Genomic DNA, 17406 nt, shown 5'->3' with positions numbered 1-17406 from the left:
GACTAAAGCAAGCCGTGAAAAAAATATATATACTGAAACGTTGGGAAAATGGACACATGCATTCATGTCACCTGTAACGGTTCAAATGCAGTGACCCTCAGCAGTGCGAGTACCACTAGTGGTATGCAGGCTCCCTCTGGTGGTAAGACAAATAATAATTTCCTATGCAGTTAAGTTATATTTAAATTTGTGATGGACAAATGAAGCTTCATGAAACACTTGGCATATTTTTTGATCCTCTATATGGCACTCGATGTAAAGATGCAGTCAAAACTTTATATATATATATATATATATATATATAGTTTTGACTGCATCTTTACATCAAGTGATGATGATTTAACAGAATATTGAAACAAGCAAACGAAAAAAAGAGCATTTTCCGAGGAGGATTGTACAATTACTAACTACTGTTATAAAGTTATATATTTTTAAGTGTTTACTTTATTAAAAAAAAAAAAGAGAAAAAAAGAGAAAAAAAGAGTTTATCTACTTTTGGCCTACCCTCTATATAAAGGTATATTTTCTATCTTACGTGTTGCCTATTATTCATTTCTGTATGTCATTTTTGTATGCAAGTGATGATGAAATGAAATCATGTAACATGCCTGTTTGCCATGCGGGTTTTTGCCAGCCATTCAAGGAGGAGGAAATTGGTCAGGCGCCGATGGCTTCAGCGGCTCTTAGCCAATCGGCGGAGAGCATTTCCAAGCGGTCCCGCCTTTAACCGCGTTCTCGGCCGACTATTGGCTAATCTTAAGGGACCTCATATTATTTGTGGGCGTGTCTGTTTCACAACGGTGAGCTCCATCCAGAGGTGCCGGGAAGTAGACGAGCTGGAACCCGGAGGAGAGCGACCATTGCCGGGTGAACCTGTCACGGTTGTCCCGCGGAGAACAGAAGCGAAGGGTGTGGTGCTGTTACAGGTAAGATAGTTTGGCAACTCCTACTCTCGCTTTAAGTTTCAAAACACCCGTCAGACTTTGGATGGACTCGTTTAAGAAAAAGGAAAAGACAAAAAGCGAGCTAACATGGCTAACTTACGTCACTATTTGTAACGATGGTGCCGTTTTCCAGCCTGCCATAAATAAAGTTATCAAGTGTTCGCTTTAACTATGAAATGTTTTGTTTTTGTAAATTGGTCTGACGTGACCTTTCACCAGTAAAGCGTTATGACACAACACGTCGACTTTGTTAGTGTTTCTATGCTTGAATGGCCAATCAATAATAAATCGAGTTTATTATATAACAACAGGGTGGACGCCATGCACAGAATGTGCTACAAGATGTTATCGGGATGGTTATCACGGTTAATAAACAACAACAGGATGGAGGTTATGTGCTGTCTTTGCCACACTTTTTTTTTTACCATTCAGTCACTGACATCAACATACTTCATTTCTCTGTAAAAAAAAATGTGAGCGCGTGAACCCCAAATTATCAAAATTCAACCCCAATTATGAAAATCTGCATTGAGACCATCACACACAAAAAAAGATTTACCCTATCAATAAACTTTAAATACATTTTAACTCATTAAAACACACACTGTTCTTTTCACTCCCATATTTAAGAGTACTGCAAAACCGTCTCCAAAAACAAAATACCATTGTTTATTTCAACACCAACAAGTTCAACCTCACCATTTATTGTGATTTCTTCTCACAAAATTATACTAACATATCATTCCAGGCTAACATACAACGCAAAACGACAGGCTTATCAAAATTAGCACCGATGTTATGATAATTATCAGCCTTACAAAAAAAACTATTGCAATACTCACAGGCATAAATTGTCGGCGCTGTGTGAGAACTACGACTGGCACTTCGGCAGACATGAACGGGGTCACGGAAGTCACCAGGAGGCGGGTCCAAAATGGCAGCCACATCCAGTCGGCGTCACACAAGACGGCGGAGCCTGCGCAGTGGGGCAGAGCCTGGTGAGTTGGTCACATGATCAGCAACACAAGTAGCTAATTTGTTAAAAATGACCGATGAATGCTGACGGCTGACGACATCCAGCCATTTCATGCATCACATTATTGCGTAATATGAACGAGAATGCTCGTTTGTCTCATTGAACATGCTGAAACGTGTGGTGGTGGTCTTCAGGGAGGTGGACTGGTTCTCTCTGCTGAGCGTGGTGGCCCTGCTGTGCTTCGCGCCGTTCATCGTCTTCTTCTTCGTGATGGCCTGCGACCAGTACCAGTGTTCGGTCACGCAGCCCCTCTTGGAGCTCTACAGTGGCCAGAGCACCCTGCTCTCCATCTGGGCCCGGGTACCCTTCGTCACCTGCTCGGCCGCCAAGATCTACGCCGCGTGGGTCACCTTCCAGGTGCGAGGCTTTCGCACTAGCATCCTTTTGGCCTGGTTTTTTTTTTGGGGCCTGTTTTAATCAAGTCTGGTTTGTCTTTCCAATGGAAAAGTTTTTGCCCCGACACCAGTTGAGACAAAATTGGTCTATCATGAGAGGATGCGCTTAAAAGTCTAAAGGACACATGCTCAATATTAGATAGTAAGACAACTTAGTGTGACATTTTGGTGTTAAGCCATTGAGGATCAAAACTGCCAAAATTAGAAATAAATGAATAAATAAATAAATGGAAAAAAGTGAAAATAAAAATGCATATAAAATATAATTCAAATAAATATATATATATATATATACATATATACCCATAAATAAATGAATAAATACAAGTAAAAAAAAATAAAAAATAAGATAAAAAATAAAAACATGGACGACTATCTTGTCGCAAGTTGTGGTGACAGTGGACAAGATAGTCGTCTATTGCTGTCGCCAACCCAAGACACGTTTAGGACCACCCCCTCATTTGAATAACATTTTGTCCCGACAGAGCGTCTGCAGCATGAAATAAATAAATCTCGTTTTTTTATTTTTACTTTTGTTTTTATTTCCATTTATATTTATTTTTTGTATTTAATTTAGAATTGTATTTTTTTATATTCATTTTTATTTTCACTTTTCTTCATTTATTGATTTTGAATTTTGGCAGTTTTGGTCCTCATCATTAAGGAGCCATTTTGGGCAAATTCTTTCACTCGTGCCCACTTAGAAAAAAACTGGCCCGTGACATGAGTGTCACCTATTGACATGAAATTGGGTCGACATGTCGATTATGACGGCATACAAAAAAACCTCAAGGACACAAGCCTAATATTGAACAGGAAGACATTTTAGTTTGAAGCAGATAAAGATCCTACAAGAGAATGTGACGCTAAATGGCAAAGCTTTTTCCTTGCACCATCTCCTGTAAAGAAAAAATAAAAAGTAGCAATAGCCTGGACCTCAGAGAACTGAATCTAAAACAAATAAAAAATAAAAATGTCTGCAAACATGTTGTTCCCAGGTGGTGTTGTACATGTGGTTGCCCGACGTCCTGCACAAAGTGCTCCCCGGCTACGTCGGGGGAGTTCAGGACGGCGCCCGAACCCCCGCAGGTACCGACACGCTCGCCTCGAAGCAACAACGTGAAGCGTGGCCTTGACAGTGTGACCTCCCCCAAGGCCTCATCAACAAGTACGAGATCAACGGGCTGCAGTGCTGGCTCATCACGCACGTCCTGTGGCTGGCAAACGCCCGCTACTTCCTGTGGTTCTCGCCCACCATCATCTTCGACAACTGGATCCCGCTCATGTGGTGCGCCAACGTGCTGGGTTACGCCGTGTCCACCTTTGCGTTCGTCAAGGCCTACCTGTTCCCCACCAATCCGCAGGACTGGTGAGAACATTTGCTTTTTATCACTTGCCAGGGTTCCACACCGCAAAATTGGCAGTGTTCATTTCAACACCTTGAGAGTTAAATTTGACAACTCAAAAGTGTGGATATTGGGCCACACTAAATATACGAGTTAAAATAACACTTTTGAAAGTGTTTTTTTACACTGAGATGGGGTTAAAAACAACACTTTTGAAAGTGTTTTTTTTTTTTACACCGAGATGGGATTAAAAACAACACTTTTGAAAGTGTTTTTTTTTTTTTTACACCGAGATGGGATTAAAAACAACACTTTTGAAAGTGTTTTTTTTTTTTACCGAGATGGGGTTAAAGCAAATCTGATGGTAGTTGAATTTTAATACTATTCAACACTGGTCAGTGTTGTTTTTCCACTAGTGCATGTCCATCCATAGTTGTGAAGGCAGAGATTACATCTCTTCAAAGTTAATCTAACACTAGAATATCAACTCTGTACAATAACACCAATTAACTCAAAATTACACTTCAGGAGTTTAAATCAACTCCCAAAAATTTAACTCTGAAACTTTAACACTGCAATTTTTGCTGTGCACTGTCACGGCCACAGAAAGACTCCACAATTGTGTCTCCGCAGCAAGTTCACGGGCAACATCTTCTACAACTACATGATGGGCATCGAGTTCAACCCGCGCATGGGCAAGTGGTTCGACTTCAAGCTGTTCTTCAACGGGCGCCCGGGCATCGTGGCCTGGACGCTCATCAACCTCTCGTACATGGCCAAGCAGCAGGAGCTCTACGGCCACGTCAGCAACTCCATGCTGCTGGTGAACGTCTTGCAGGTGAGCGCTGACATTGACACACAGGCCCTCACATGTGGGCAAGGAGAGCCACAGTGAAACGCTCAAATGCAAAATGCCGCCGATGTATACTATTCACACTGCCCCCTGGTGGCTGGGCTTTTATTTCTTTCAGGCCATCTACGTGTTGGATTTCTTCTGGAACGAGGCGTGGTACCTGAAGACCATCGACATCTGCCACGACCACTTTGGCTGGTACCTGGGCTGGGGCGACTGCGTGTGGCTGCCCTACCTCTACACGCTGCAGGTGAGCTCGAGCATCTTTACCAGATCAAAATGCACAAAGTGCCTCTCGGACCCTGCATATATTACAAATAAATGAATAATAATAATAGTAACAATAGAGCATACCGACCAACAAAAATGAACCAGCTTCCCCCCCCCATCCAATATTCCAGCGTACAAATTAAATAAAAATAATTAATAAAAGTAGAATTCAATTCATTCTACTATATCAAGATTTCCATGGGTTATTTAAAAAAAAGTCATTAAATGATTTGGCTTAAATTAAATTGAAAAAGCACTAAATACGATCGAGGCATTAACAGTTTAAATACTTTTGATGTCAAATATTGTTGTTCATGCTTTATTTTACATACAACATTGTGTCTATAACACAAATTAGCAATAATACTTTTTTTTTAAGTGCATTTGAACAAGTTGCAACGTCCAACGTGAAACTCTAATGCCACCTAGTGGCAGATAATTAACTCAACCCAAATCGAACTCAGTGTTTTGCACTCTGACTGTTTAGAGTGGAGTTTTTTTCTCAAATAACTGTAATACTAACCCTGTATCAATGTTTTAAACGATACAACCACATTTGTATTTGATAACCTAACCATATTTGTTCCTTATGTTTATTAAGAAAAGTATGAAAATCAATTTATTGTACATTTAGAACAGATATAACGTGCTATTAATTGCGAGTTAAATATGGAACTCATGTGATTAATTACGATAAAAAAATTGTAATCGACTGACAGCCCTAATATATAAACAGTAAATGCATTTGTGTGCGCCTTAATGCAGTTTGACGCGAGCATGAAGTTGCACTAAAACCAACATGAAATGAAATCTGCCGATGTCATTTGGATCGGATGAATTCTTCATCCCTATTGATGACATTACAGCGCATTGTAAAAATTGTTGCTGGTTTCTTCACGCTCCGTCGTGACGCAATTGATCCCGCGCGCGATGCGTGATGTCATCCAGGGTCTGTACCTGGTGTACCACCCGGTGCAGCTGTCGGCGGCCCACGCCGTGGCCGTGCTGCTGCTGGGCCTGGCGGGCTACTACATCTTCCGCACCACCAACCACCAGAAGGACCTGTTCCGCCGCACCGAGGGCGCCTGCGCCATCTGGGGCCGGCCCCCCTCCTTCATCGAGTGCTCGTACCGCTCGGCCGACGGCGACGCGCACCGCAGCAAGCTGCTGACGTCGGGCTTCTGGGGCGTGGCGCGCCACTTCAACTACACGGGCGACCTGATGGGCTCGCTGGCGTACTGCGCCGCCTGCGGATCCGCCCACCTGCTGCCGTACTTCTACATCGTCTACATGAGCATCCTGCTGGTGCACCGATGCGTGCGGGACGAGCACCGCTGCGGGAGCAAGTACGGCGCCGACTGGAAGCGCTACACGGACGCCGTGCCGCACCGACTCATCCCAGGCATCTTCTAGGCTGGCCGCAGGTTCTCGGACCAAAACTGCCAAAATGAAAAATAAAATAAATGACTCAATGGATACGTGAATAAAAACATGTAAAAAATAGAATTAAAAAATTTTATACAAAAAAATGACTTTCACTGGAAAAAAACAACAAAAAAAACATATATATATCCCTAAATAAATAAAAGTAAAAAATAAATACAAAAATAAATAAATAAGAACGCTCTGCTCTCACATGTATTTATTTCATGCTGCAGATGCTCTGTCTGGTCGAAATGTTATTCAAATGAGGGGGTGGTCCTAAGCGTGTCTTGGGTTGGGCTCCGGACTGTTACAAACTGCCTTTGAATGGTCGAGTTGATCGATATTTAATTCTATTTATATATTTTGCCATTTATTTTTATTTTATAAATCGCATTATTATTTAATTTAGGGATATATATATTGTTTTTATTTCTATTTCTTTTTTTGCATTTCATTTTTGAATGATATTTTTTATATCCGTTTTTTTTTTTTTTTTTTTTTACGTTGACAGTTTTGGTCCTTCATAGTAAGTTGGGCGCCCGCAGAATAATTTGCTATCAACAATGTCGTATCATTAAAAAAATGTCTGTCGTGTTGCAAATGGTTAGAACATTTGCGTTGCGCAAAACAATTTGCAAACGTGTTATTGTCTTTGATCACTTAACAAAGTGCATATACCTACGTATAGGATTGCGAAGGGTTCAAAAATTTCTGGATAATTTGCCAAACGTTTGAGGAAAATTTGAAAAGCCGGTTTGGGGATTTCTGGTATTGAAATGCTGAGTCACCTTCATTGTCCCGATTCACCACTTTCACACTACCTGTATGGTACCGATAAAAAATTTTTTTGTCTTGACGGAAATGTTGGACATCTGAGTGTGTTTTGATTGTGGGAAAGCGAAAGTAGTTTATACGTCACACCAGGCTCTGCATGAAAATTCGAATGTGGGAGGGGCTACTACAGCAGTAACCGGATTTCATTCCATTTTATTCCTTTTTTTTTTTTTACCGGATGGGAAAAATGTGCCCATGCCCCGACTTAAGGACTCTGGACCAAAAGTCTTGTCAACTTGCAACAAGTGATAACTTGTGATGATAAACTACAACATTCCAAGCTGCAGGACACCAAACGAGTTTGTTGAAATTTCCAAAGTGACACGCATATCTTGTTATAATCGCATTTTGCGGAGTTGCCATCTGTGGTTAAGTCCCGTTGAAAGTTTCTTGTACAACTTTTCTTCATTTCATCCCATCACATCAATTAAAAGTTGTTACGGTGTTTTTGCCCGACTTCTTTGCATCTGTGCTTGTTGTTAAGCCGACATGATTGAAAAGTCATTTGGGATCGCAAACGTCAAATTGAAGCCTGGAAATAGTTGAGGTTGTACAAAATACACAGAAATCCAAGTCGTTGGTTTTTGTTGTTGTTAATCTGGCAGGAAATTTGTCTTGACATTTAAAATGTTCTTCACTTTTGCCTTAGCCACAATATATTGAATGCAACATCATCTTTTTGTCACCATTCCGACGTATTCATTAATGTGTTCATCTAAAAATACACACAAAAAAAGTCATTCAAATGCAGGATCAATTAAAAAGTAAAAATGTGATGATGAAGCACAATTTTGCCAATTACGGGTCGGTTGTATGGACTTCCCCGCTAAAGCTGCCGCCCCCGCGACACGACCTCAAAAATAAGTAATATACATAAACACGTACATATATACACAATAAAAACTGAATGCAATGATGTGGAAGTGCCAAATGTTCATATTTGATTCAGAAGAGAGCAAAGAGAGCAGGTCAAAAGTTGAACGTGAGAAAATGTATCATTTGAAGTTGATTTTAAATTCCATGGTGTCAACAAATGTGCAAAATATTGTGACGAGGCCATTTTCAGCCGTGTGAGGCATCTCTTCTTCTTCTTCATACCACAGTCTGCAAACGTCGGGATCGAAGTTTCTAAAGTTTGGAAATAGGAACGCCGCCCCATTCTTGCCTCTCCAGCTGTTCAGCCGTCTTGGGCTTTTTTTTGTTGCACCTTCCTTCCCCTCGATGATGCGCCAGATGTGCTCTGGAAGTCAAAGACGGCGACTGCAGGCCGGACATTTCAATACCCGGACGGATCCATGATGTTGTCATTGGTGCTGCATGTGGTCGGCCTCGACCCTTTCACACACACAGAGATTGTTCCCGATCCTCGGAATCTTTGGAACAACTTTCTGATATTCCTCCGCCATCTTTCTGCGCAACATTGGAGGAATTGGCGATTCTCTCCCCGTCTTGGCTCCGAGAAGATCGTTGTATACGCCAATCGAGTTGCCGATGGACCTCGTTCGCGCCAACTGGTCTTCCAGCTGTTTTTTTTGTTATAAGTGGAATTGACTCTTATTGCTAACCTGTCACAACTTTTTTGAGATTTGTTGGCAACCATGACATTTACAATCAACATATTTTTCCCTTCAAATGATACATTGTCTCAGTTTAAACTTTTGACCTGTCATCGATATTGAAATTTGGCACTTCCACATCATTGCATTCCGTTTTTATTCACAATTTATATAATGTCCCAAATTACTGCAAATAAAGCAGCTTTTCTGTTGCTAAATATTAAATACAGCAACTAAAATCTCTGTTCCGATGTGTGTCATCAGTGGCAGCTGCGTACACACTTTAAACTATAGAAGACAATTTAAGAATTTTTTTTACTAGTTACCCTGAATTATTTTTGATTTGATAAGATGAGCAATTAACTGCTTTGGTAAAACGTCTCTGCTTCAAGCTGACATATTCCCTTGTGGGCGGTAGAGGGCAGCAACGGACAAGAAATCAAAGTCTGCAGCGGAACATTTGATTTAGTTGCCTGCAACTTTATTCAGCATGGAAGTAATGCAATAAAATAATAAATATGTATATGTATTTTAATACTAATCATTCTTAAGACTGCAAGTCCGAAATTATTTCTTTTACACCGTAGAACACATTAGGTATGCTACATAAAGTATTTAATTAATTAACAATAAAATAATAACACTGAAAAATAATGGCCCATTTGACAATTTCACTGTTGAGTGGTTAATTAAGAATGTTAAAATGTTACTTACAATATACGCTACAGTTACGTAAACAAGCATGCGACAGTAAAAGAACATTATTACTAGTCATGGTTGTTCTTTTATCACCTGCATGCGAACTTGAGGTTTTAGCTCAACAAACGGATTATTTGCATTTGCATGATTTCCTATGGGGCAAAATTGTCTCCAAATCCAAATAAATACGATGCACACTGGATTGTGTTCGACCTTGCAGCGTCTGGGTTGTAAATCACTTGTGATAATAAACTGTCAATAAGGCCTCGCGTCTTTGTTGCGGTATTGATTGACGATTATGATACACGGACGTGAACTGCTCTTAATTCTCTTATCAGGTTAATGGATTCCCAAAACATCCATGACAGGCAGGAAGTGTGGCTCGAGGTCTGCCAAGATAAACGACCTCGCTGAACCAGACGCAATTAGGAATTCGCAGGTCTGGATTTGACAGGCGCTCACCGTCAGGGACGACGACAGCGGGAGGGAAGCAACATAGCGAAAAAAAAAAAAAAAAAGTGCATTGGTGTCTTGACATACTTGAATAGATTAAAAATGACAACATGATACCAATACGATTGTTTGTTAGCAGTAAGCTGAGCGGACTTTCCTAAGCCAAAACTATGAGCTGGTTTTAAATTGGCGATGAGCAACCAAGTCACTCGACGCGAAACTTTAACTAAATGGTGGAGGGAACTTGCAGGAGGGAAACGCGCAACGGAAAATACAATGGCCTGGCCTGATTTCCCCAGGGGGGGCAAATTATTTTTTATGGCTTAATTTTTGCAGGGTGAGAACGGAGTGGGAGGAGCCGGGGCACCTGAGACGGCGGAAAGTACATGATTTGTCAGCAAAAAAAAAAAAAAAAAAAAAAGCAGCTCCAAACATTTGCAGATCACGTCGAAAACCATTCCGGGCATGATTGGACCAAGAAACTCCAAACCCACGAGAATTGAGCGTTTGGGTTTTGTGCATATGGTGTCTTTAAAAAAAAGAGATCTGCAGTTTAAAGAGCTTTTCTTTGACCTTTGACCCGTGGCCTGCTAATGGACTGTCGAAAGCCACTTTGACCATCAGACTAAACAAAGAGAGCCTCCACCAGTGTGAAGCGGCGAGGTCAGAGTTCACCGTATCGATAACCGAAAACGTCGTTGGAGGTGAGACGCCTGCGACGTGTCGACTCATCAGCGCCTTGAACTTTGCCACCTTTGAACCATGGCGGCCATGTTTAGCCTGAAAGAAGATGACAGGACAGCCCGGGTGGTGGAAAACCTCAAAGGTCAACCGCAATACTTTAACCGGACTTTCAAAATAAGCGGATTTTGTGAGAAGCTAACATCTTCACAGTTGACCGTCAAAGCCCAATCAAGTGCTTTGTTTACTATCGTGAGCGTAGCGCCATAAAGTCACAAACAGATGGACTCGAACAACCATCACAGAAGATCCCAATGAAAGTCAGTTGTTCGCAAAAGCTGCCGGTAGAGAATTCTATCGAGTCAACGATAAAATAAATGAAACGAGGAAGCAGAAATCGAGCACTACGCTAGCAAAAACATCATTTACATGACCGATTAACATAACACGCACATAAGCACACAAGTGCCTTGCATGCATGGCAGCAAGGTCGGGAGATCGGGTCCAGAAAGTAAAAACCCTGAAAGTGACTGGCTTTAGCCGCAGGTGCTTCTATTCAACAGGTGGAAAGGAGCTCGTTTACTTGCCAGGTGAGCACAAGCGCGTGCGACGCTCACAAAAAAGGTGGACTCAAAAGATCCAAATGAAAGTCATTTGCTCACAGAAAGCGATCAAACTGTGAATCAATCGCAATGAATGAAAAGCAGGAAGTAGCAGCCAACAAAAATACAATTTGTAAGGCTTTTTGTTCAGACATCAACAACGAGCTAAAGTAGCGCTAAAGTAGCGCTAAAGTAGCGCTAAAGTAGCGCTAAAGTAGCGCTAAAGTAGCGGAACTTCAGAAGCAACAGATGATGCGCCTCTTGCTAACAAATGACAAGTTGTATGCTAACTAATGAGGCGGGAGCTCGTGGAAGAAGCTAACGTAGCGGACCACATCTTTAGCCGTAAAAGCAGCTCCAAACCTTTGAGGGGAAATTGTACAACTTGGGGAGCGTTTTCTACTTGAAAGCACAGCGAGGTCAGTGAGGTCGGATTTATTAGGTTGTTATCTTCCAAAGTTTGACTTGTAAGCTAAATTAATACAAGTTTAGCAGCAGCTGGGGGGAGGGGATTAAGAAGTCAAAGCCGCAAATCCTGCTCTGATGAGGTAAAAGTGAAGTCGCGGCAACAAAAAAAAAAAAAAAAAAAAAAAGGTCACGGCTCGGCAGAGCAAGCAGTAGCGAGCGCTAACACGCCAAATTAGCCTCCTCACATCTGCCGCCTTGTTACTTCCACCGATTGGAAAGTAGTTCAAGTACAAATGCTTTGTTACTCATCTGAAGTCGATTTTGCAGGTATCTGTACTTTACTCGAGTATGTCGTTTTCAGATGACTTGTTACTTTGACTCCCTTGAAAACAGATATCTGTACATTTCACCAAGCACGGAAGTTCAAAACGGCAAAATATCATTGACAGCAAAAACTGTACTTTGGACCAGGGGCGTGCATGGTGTGTGCGTGTGTGCGTGTAGGGCGGCACGCACTGTGTGAGTACTTTTTCCGCCTCTGTAAATAACGCCGTGTCAGAGCAAGAGCAGGGATTCCACTCGCGCGGGCTTGTACGGGCTCGCGACAAGCCGGTGCATAAACACGCCGGCCAAAAAGGACAGCTGGTCCGGCCCACAGAGAGGGGGATTCCATCCACGTGTTTGGTTGCCACGGCGATGACCGATGGAAATCCGTCGACCAAAACTGCCGGTGCGGATATTCGAAGCTCGCCGGGCCGCACCCCGCCAAAGTATGCCGGCTACAGCTGGCGACCTGTGACGGATGTCGCACGGAATGAGTGGAAAGATTGGGACACGTTTTGGTTATCTTTTCTGAATATTTGGGGGTATTTGTCTAACATTTGTGTATTTTTTACTCATATTGTTATATCTTTTAATTACGTTATTTTTAGTAGTCATGTTTTGCCAATACTTGTGCATATTTTATCATTTTTTCAAACATTAAAAAATATATATTTTCCATTATTGTGTCATAATTTCAGTTTCATAACTCAATCATCCGCAGCCATTTTTACTGAAGCAACCCCCTTCGCTCCTGGCTGTTTTACTGGATTTGGACAGATTTTGCAAGGCCCACACAATGTTGTGTTCATTTCACATCAAAACATGGAACCTACCAAATGAAAGATGAGAGTCTCTTCTTTCAGCAGGCAATATATATATATATTTTTTTTTCTGTTTTGCAGCAATTAGCATTAGAATATAGCTAAGTTTCATCATTATTCGCAAACCTGTGAAAACACTGGGTAAAAGAGGGTTTTTTTGCAACATGGCCCTGATTGATCTCTTATACTCTGCTGCCACCTGCTGGTCGTTTTTGTAATAACTACCATTGCTTTAACCGTTCTCTTCTATTCACAGGCTGCATCCAAGCTCTAGCATTAAAAACTTTTAAATTAAAAATAGAACGTATTTATATGTTTTTGGGAGCAAATGAGATAAATACGCTTCTAATATTTTTTGGGGTGTTTAAAAACATGAAACCTCTTAGCTATGCTGACTAATGACAATTGCAGCCGCTCTAATTGCCTTGCCTCCAATAAATCACACCAACATCAGCGCTAATCGCCGTTGCCGCAGTTAATCACGGTGACCACCGTCTTGCGTTTGCTGTCCAGTCAGCATTAGACTCCCACGTGTCCCATAATGCTTTGCTTCACACATCAACTTCCGTGCGTCACGTGACCTTTCCACCTCGTCCAGGAATAAATAGCTAACACATGTTAGCATTTGGGAAGGAGCCCGGCATACATGGGAGATGATGATGATGAGATGATGATGATGATGAAGATGGTGATGACAGGTCTGCAGGAGAGGCTCCAAACTTGTCGGCCGCTCCCGTCCACGCCCCACGACTCCCCGCCGCCCCGCGGGAACGACGTCCGCCTCAATTTGAGCTCCATTTCTCTCAGTCTCAACAGAAAATATGTGCTTGCTTTCAAACGGAATTTTGGTCCATTTAAGGCTTTTTAGTAGTGCGTTAGCATTAAGCTAACGCCATTCACCAGACAAAAGTTGTGTGGTTTTTGGTTGAATACACGATGTGTCATTTTCTTTCAACTTGTAAAGGGAACAAAAAACTTGAAACCTCTCTTTGCAAAAAATTCTCCACTCGGCAAAGAACTGCCGCTCGTTGTAAAGTTCATGAATTTTCCCTCATGACTCCAGACATAAAAATTGTCGAATCTCGGACAACTGCATTTGAACATTTAAGATGCTATCGCAGTCCCAAAAGGTTGTCAGAACGCTGAACTCGCAGGATGACGTTGCGAAAACTCCAACAAGTGACTTACTAAATTGATGATCCACCCTGCTGTATGTTCACACCCAAATATGGACATCGGGTCCAAGCTATCCAGTCACCGATCTGGTGCAGATCAGGTCACTTCCACTCCCACGTCCTCCATCACAAGATAAAAACAACTGGCCGGCTCAGCGGCTTTCAACTCAGCGCGATTGACATTGTACACTAAAACAAAAGAGTATAAAATGTCATAAAAGCAACGCCGCACACATCAATGACTGAGAACGAGAGCAGGTCAACGCCAAAGGTTCCGTGCGAAAGTGGTCGAAGTCCAGTCAGCGTCAAATCTGTCAGTTCATGCAAGATGAAAACATGCTAATGCACTTGCAATGATGGACTGCCACATTTTCTCTGTTCGTTTTTGCATAGAAACGGGAAGTCGGCCATTACTGTAGTCGGTACAGTATTTTAATTCCTATTGTGCTTGTGAAGTAACAATTAAGCAGATGAATCCGTCCATTTTCAGCCGTCTCGGGATGCTGCCATTTTGTCTGCTGTCGACAGGAATTGACTCCAAAGTAGCTTTGGGCTCGCGTTGCGCACGTCACATGACCAAAACCAGAAAACAATTGACTGACATTGTTAGGCAGCCCTGTATTTATATTTTTATTTCATTCTTTGGTGTTTGAATTGGAATATTAATTTTAAGTCAGTACATTGATTTAAAAAAATGCATTCTTGCTCTAGCTTAAAACACGGCCCCGCAACGTCCATTCGATTTTGTGCCGGAGGGTCACATTATGGTATATTTTTGGCTTTTATTGATTGCTATGTGCATTTAAAAACTAATTTGTGAAATTACATTACAGGCGAGGAATTCTGTGTTATTTAGAGACCACGTTTGCAGGTTCCCCAAGAAAAACTTGCAACAAATCGGTGAAAATCGGCTAAAAAGGCTTCAGCTAATGATGCAGAACTTATGGAGGTTATTTTGGAGAAAGATTTACTTTAACTTGGTTACTCAAAATGACACCACGTGACATGCAAACACTTTAGCCAGCGCGCGTCACTGTGGTTGATTGTTTCGCACGTACAATCTCTCTTTTGTTCACAAGTGACAAACATGGCAGCGACCACGTGGACGCTGACATAGCAGTCAATTCCTTTACTTCCAAATATATTGACCTAAACGTATCCTATCACATACAAGAGCCAACAACAATATAACAAAAACAACAAGTAGCAACGTGAACATCCCAAAACAAAAATCTCCCTGTGAGACATTTTGATTTGATCACCACGTATTGTTGTCTTATGACTTATAACATTTCCAATGGCTTGCAATTTGCTTTATGTACACCCCAACAAGCATGCCAACATCTTTTTTAGCCAGCATGAGAATGCTAAATCATTCTTGGAGTGCACGCAGGATAAAGAAAGCATGAAAGGAGCGCAGCAAAAAGTGATGCAGGGTTGGTGAAGATTGTTAACAACCCCAATTGGAAAGAACAGCTGTCATCTTACCTTCAGCTCTTGTCCAGCACACGTTTGCCTTGATGTTACTTAGCTTGAGATTGTGATGATTTAAACAGCCTTATGCGTAATTGGAGGTTTTATTTCCGTCTTTTGTCACTTGTCAATCAAATCGCGTACTTGCACACGAAGCAAATTTCACCGCGCGTTTGACAGCGGACATTTTGAATTCGACTCACTCGACCAATGAAAAACGGTGTTGTAAGTCATGTGGTCGGCTCTCGACCAATCAAAGTCAACATGCCTTGTAGCGGCTTTTGCATTGGTCGGGGAAGGTATCACATGATCTGGATGCCTAAAATGTATGTTAATTATATTTGAATTGAATAAACGGTTAGGTATTGTAATAAAACATCAACAAATATTTAACATTTGAAGGGCTTTTTTTCCCACAGTGATGCCAGAAATATTTATTTTATTTTATTTTATTTTCCCATTAGTGTTAGTGAGAGGTTTAAAAATGTTTTTAATGCACTTATGCTGCACTTAAAAAATATATTTTAAAAACGTATTTTGCACTTCCTACTTCCTGTAAAATAAATAAATAAATAACGTCCTACTTCCTGTCTGGCCGCTGTGAAGCTTCTCTTGTCATGCTGAGGAAGGAACACGTTTGTTTATTTTCATCAGGAAATGTGTTGTGCATGTGTGTGTTCACAAGACGCCAGTTATGAACCTTCAATCTCCACTTTGTGTTTTCGCTACTTCAGCAAAAGATGTCAGGGTAGAATCATGGACTGATTCACGAAAACATGAATGAAGGGCGTAGCAAAAGTTGGCATTCTAACAAAAAGGTCACAGGAAACGGTACGTGTCAAGAGAAAAAGCGAGCGCACACACGTAGGCCTACTCGGAGTTCACACGGGTTCCGCACAGCTGGCAGGACGCGTGTGCATGTGTGTGTGTGTGTGTTTGTGGTAGGAGGCACATTGAATGATTGCCGATGGACCCGACTCACGAGTCCATCCGTCAGCATCCTCCGCCTCCTCCCTGGCCCCTCCCACTTTCAGAGCCCTCCGCATGCCCCCATGAGCGCACCTGATAGGCCATTTAATCTAAATCTGGTTTTTTTTCCCCCCATTCCTTCGCCCGTCTCTATCTTGACTAACATCTGCCCCTCTGGTTAAGCAGTCACTTAGTCGATTTTTGTCGTTGTTTTTTTTCTGTAGGCCACAACTCACGTCCAGGCGCTCACACACAAAGTCCTGTTGTCACTCACGAGGCCACCATTCTTAAAGGTATGCCTCTAACAATTGAATAAGACACCACACACACACTCGTAATTACTCTTCACAAAACCGTTTTATTTCATTACATGTTGTACATTTCCGTGCTGTTTTCTTGATTAAAATCCCGTTTAAAAATAATGTGGTGCGCTTGCAGGGCGGAGATTTATTCCATGAAGCCGCGGCCCATTGGGCGGAATGCTAATGGCTTCTCACGTTTACTAGCTACAATAGACACGCATCTGTGTGTGGGTGTGGGTGTGCGTGTGCGTGTGCGTGTGCGTGTGTGTGTGTGCGTGCAGGAAGCCCAGCGGTCAGTCCATTAGCCTGATGGAGTTTCTATTAAATTAGAAAGTCTCTCTGTCTCTCTCTCTCTCTCTCTCTCTCTCTCTCGCCCCCCAATCACATTAGTGGTCTTATCTCATTTGCTGAGGCTGTGCAGGCAGAGGGGAGTGCGGGGGGGGGGGGGGGGGGGTCCATGTTGCCTACAGAAGGAAGGACGAGGCCTCATAAATATAGAGGTTAATTGATAGCAATTGACAGTTTACAAAGCACGTGCGTGTGCACATGTGTTTGTGTGTATGTGTGTGTGTATTTTGCACTGTGTATGTTTATTGTGTCATTGCACTAATTCAAGTTCATAGCAGAAGTCAATGACACCTTGAAATAAGGACAAATGCATACAATGTATATGAACAAATCTATCTCACAGGCCATTTCATTAGGGACACAATCCAATGTATTCCTTTGCCATTATTTTCATTCATTTATTTCCCCTCCCCCCTACTAGTATTATTTGGTAATTGCACATCCACAACAGTAGGTGGCAGTGGCACTCATTCATTTTTATCTTTTTCAGGC

At 41.9% G+C, this 17406-nt stretch overlaps 1 protein-coding gene and 1 long non-coding RNA gene across 2 annotated transcripts; one reads left to right on the top strand and one right to left on the bottom strand.

The window, feature by feature from the left end:
• Window positions 1-794: 794 nt before the first annotated feature.
• dhcr7 (7-dehydrocholesterol reductase) lies at window positions 795-7679 on the top strand. The gene is made up of 8 exons (XM_086071995.1): window positions 795-926; window positions 1789-1942; window positions 2115-2337; window positions 3374-3464; window positions 3531-3744; window positions 4355-4559; window positions 4693-4824; window positions 5793-7679. The coding sequence occupies exons 2-8, from the start codon at window positions 1839-1841 to the stop codon at window positions 6255-6257; spliced, it is 1434 nt and encodes a 477-aa protein (XP_085928121.1). The 5' UTR covers window positions 795-926; window positions 1789-1838; the 3' UTR covers window positions 6258-7679.
• Window positions 1708-15471, bottom strand: LOC147176588 (uncharacterized). Its single transcript, XR_015094426.1, has 3 exons — window positions 15311-15471; window positions 1995-6283; window positions 1708-1920 (listed from the first exon to the last, which is right to left on the bottom strand). It is a non-coding gene; the product is annotated as an uncharacterized LOC147176588 (long non-coding RNA).
• Between the last annotated feature and the right edge of the window lie 1935 nt (window positions 15472-17406).

The sequence above is a fragment of the Leptonotus elevatus genome, chromosome 3, assembly GCF_054856555.1.
Source record: "Leptonotus elevatus isolate MCC_2025b chromosome 3, RoL_Lele_1.0, whole genome shotgun sequence".
Taxonomy (NCBI): domain Eukaryota; kingdom Metazoa; phylum Chordata; class Actinopteri; order Syngnathiformes; family Syngnathidae; genus Leptonotus; species Leptonotus elevatus.
This window is presented reverse-complemented; position numbering and strand designations above follow the sequence as displayed.

Bases quoted from the DNA above. Each gene is read 5' to 3' on its own strand.
- dhcr7 (XM_086071995.1), top strand. From the start codon at position 1,839: ATGAACGGGGTCACGGAAGTCACCAGGAGGCGGGTCCAAAATGGCAGC. The intron at 4,560-4,692 runs GTGAGCGCTGAC...TATTTCTTTCAG, and splicing joins TGCTGGTGAACGTCTTGCAG to GCCATCTACGTGTTGGATTT. The intron at 4,825-5,792 runs GTGAGCTCGAGC...GATGTCATCCAG, and splicing joins CCTACCTCTACACGCTGCAG to GGTCTGTACCTGGTGTACCA.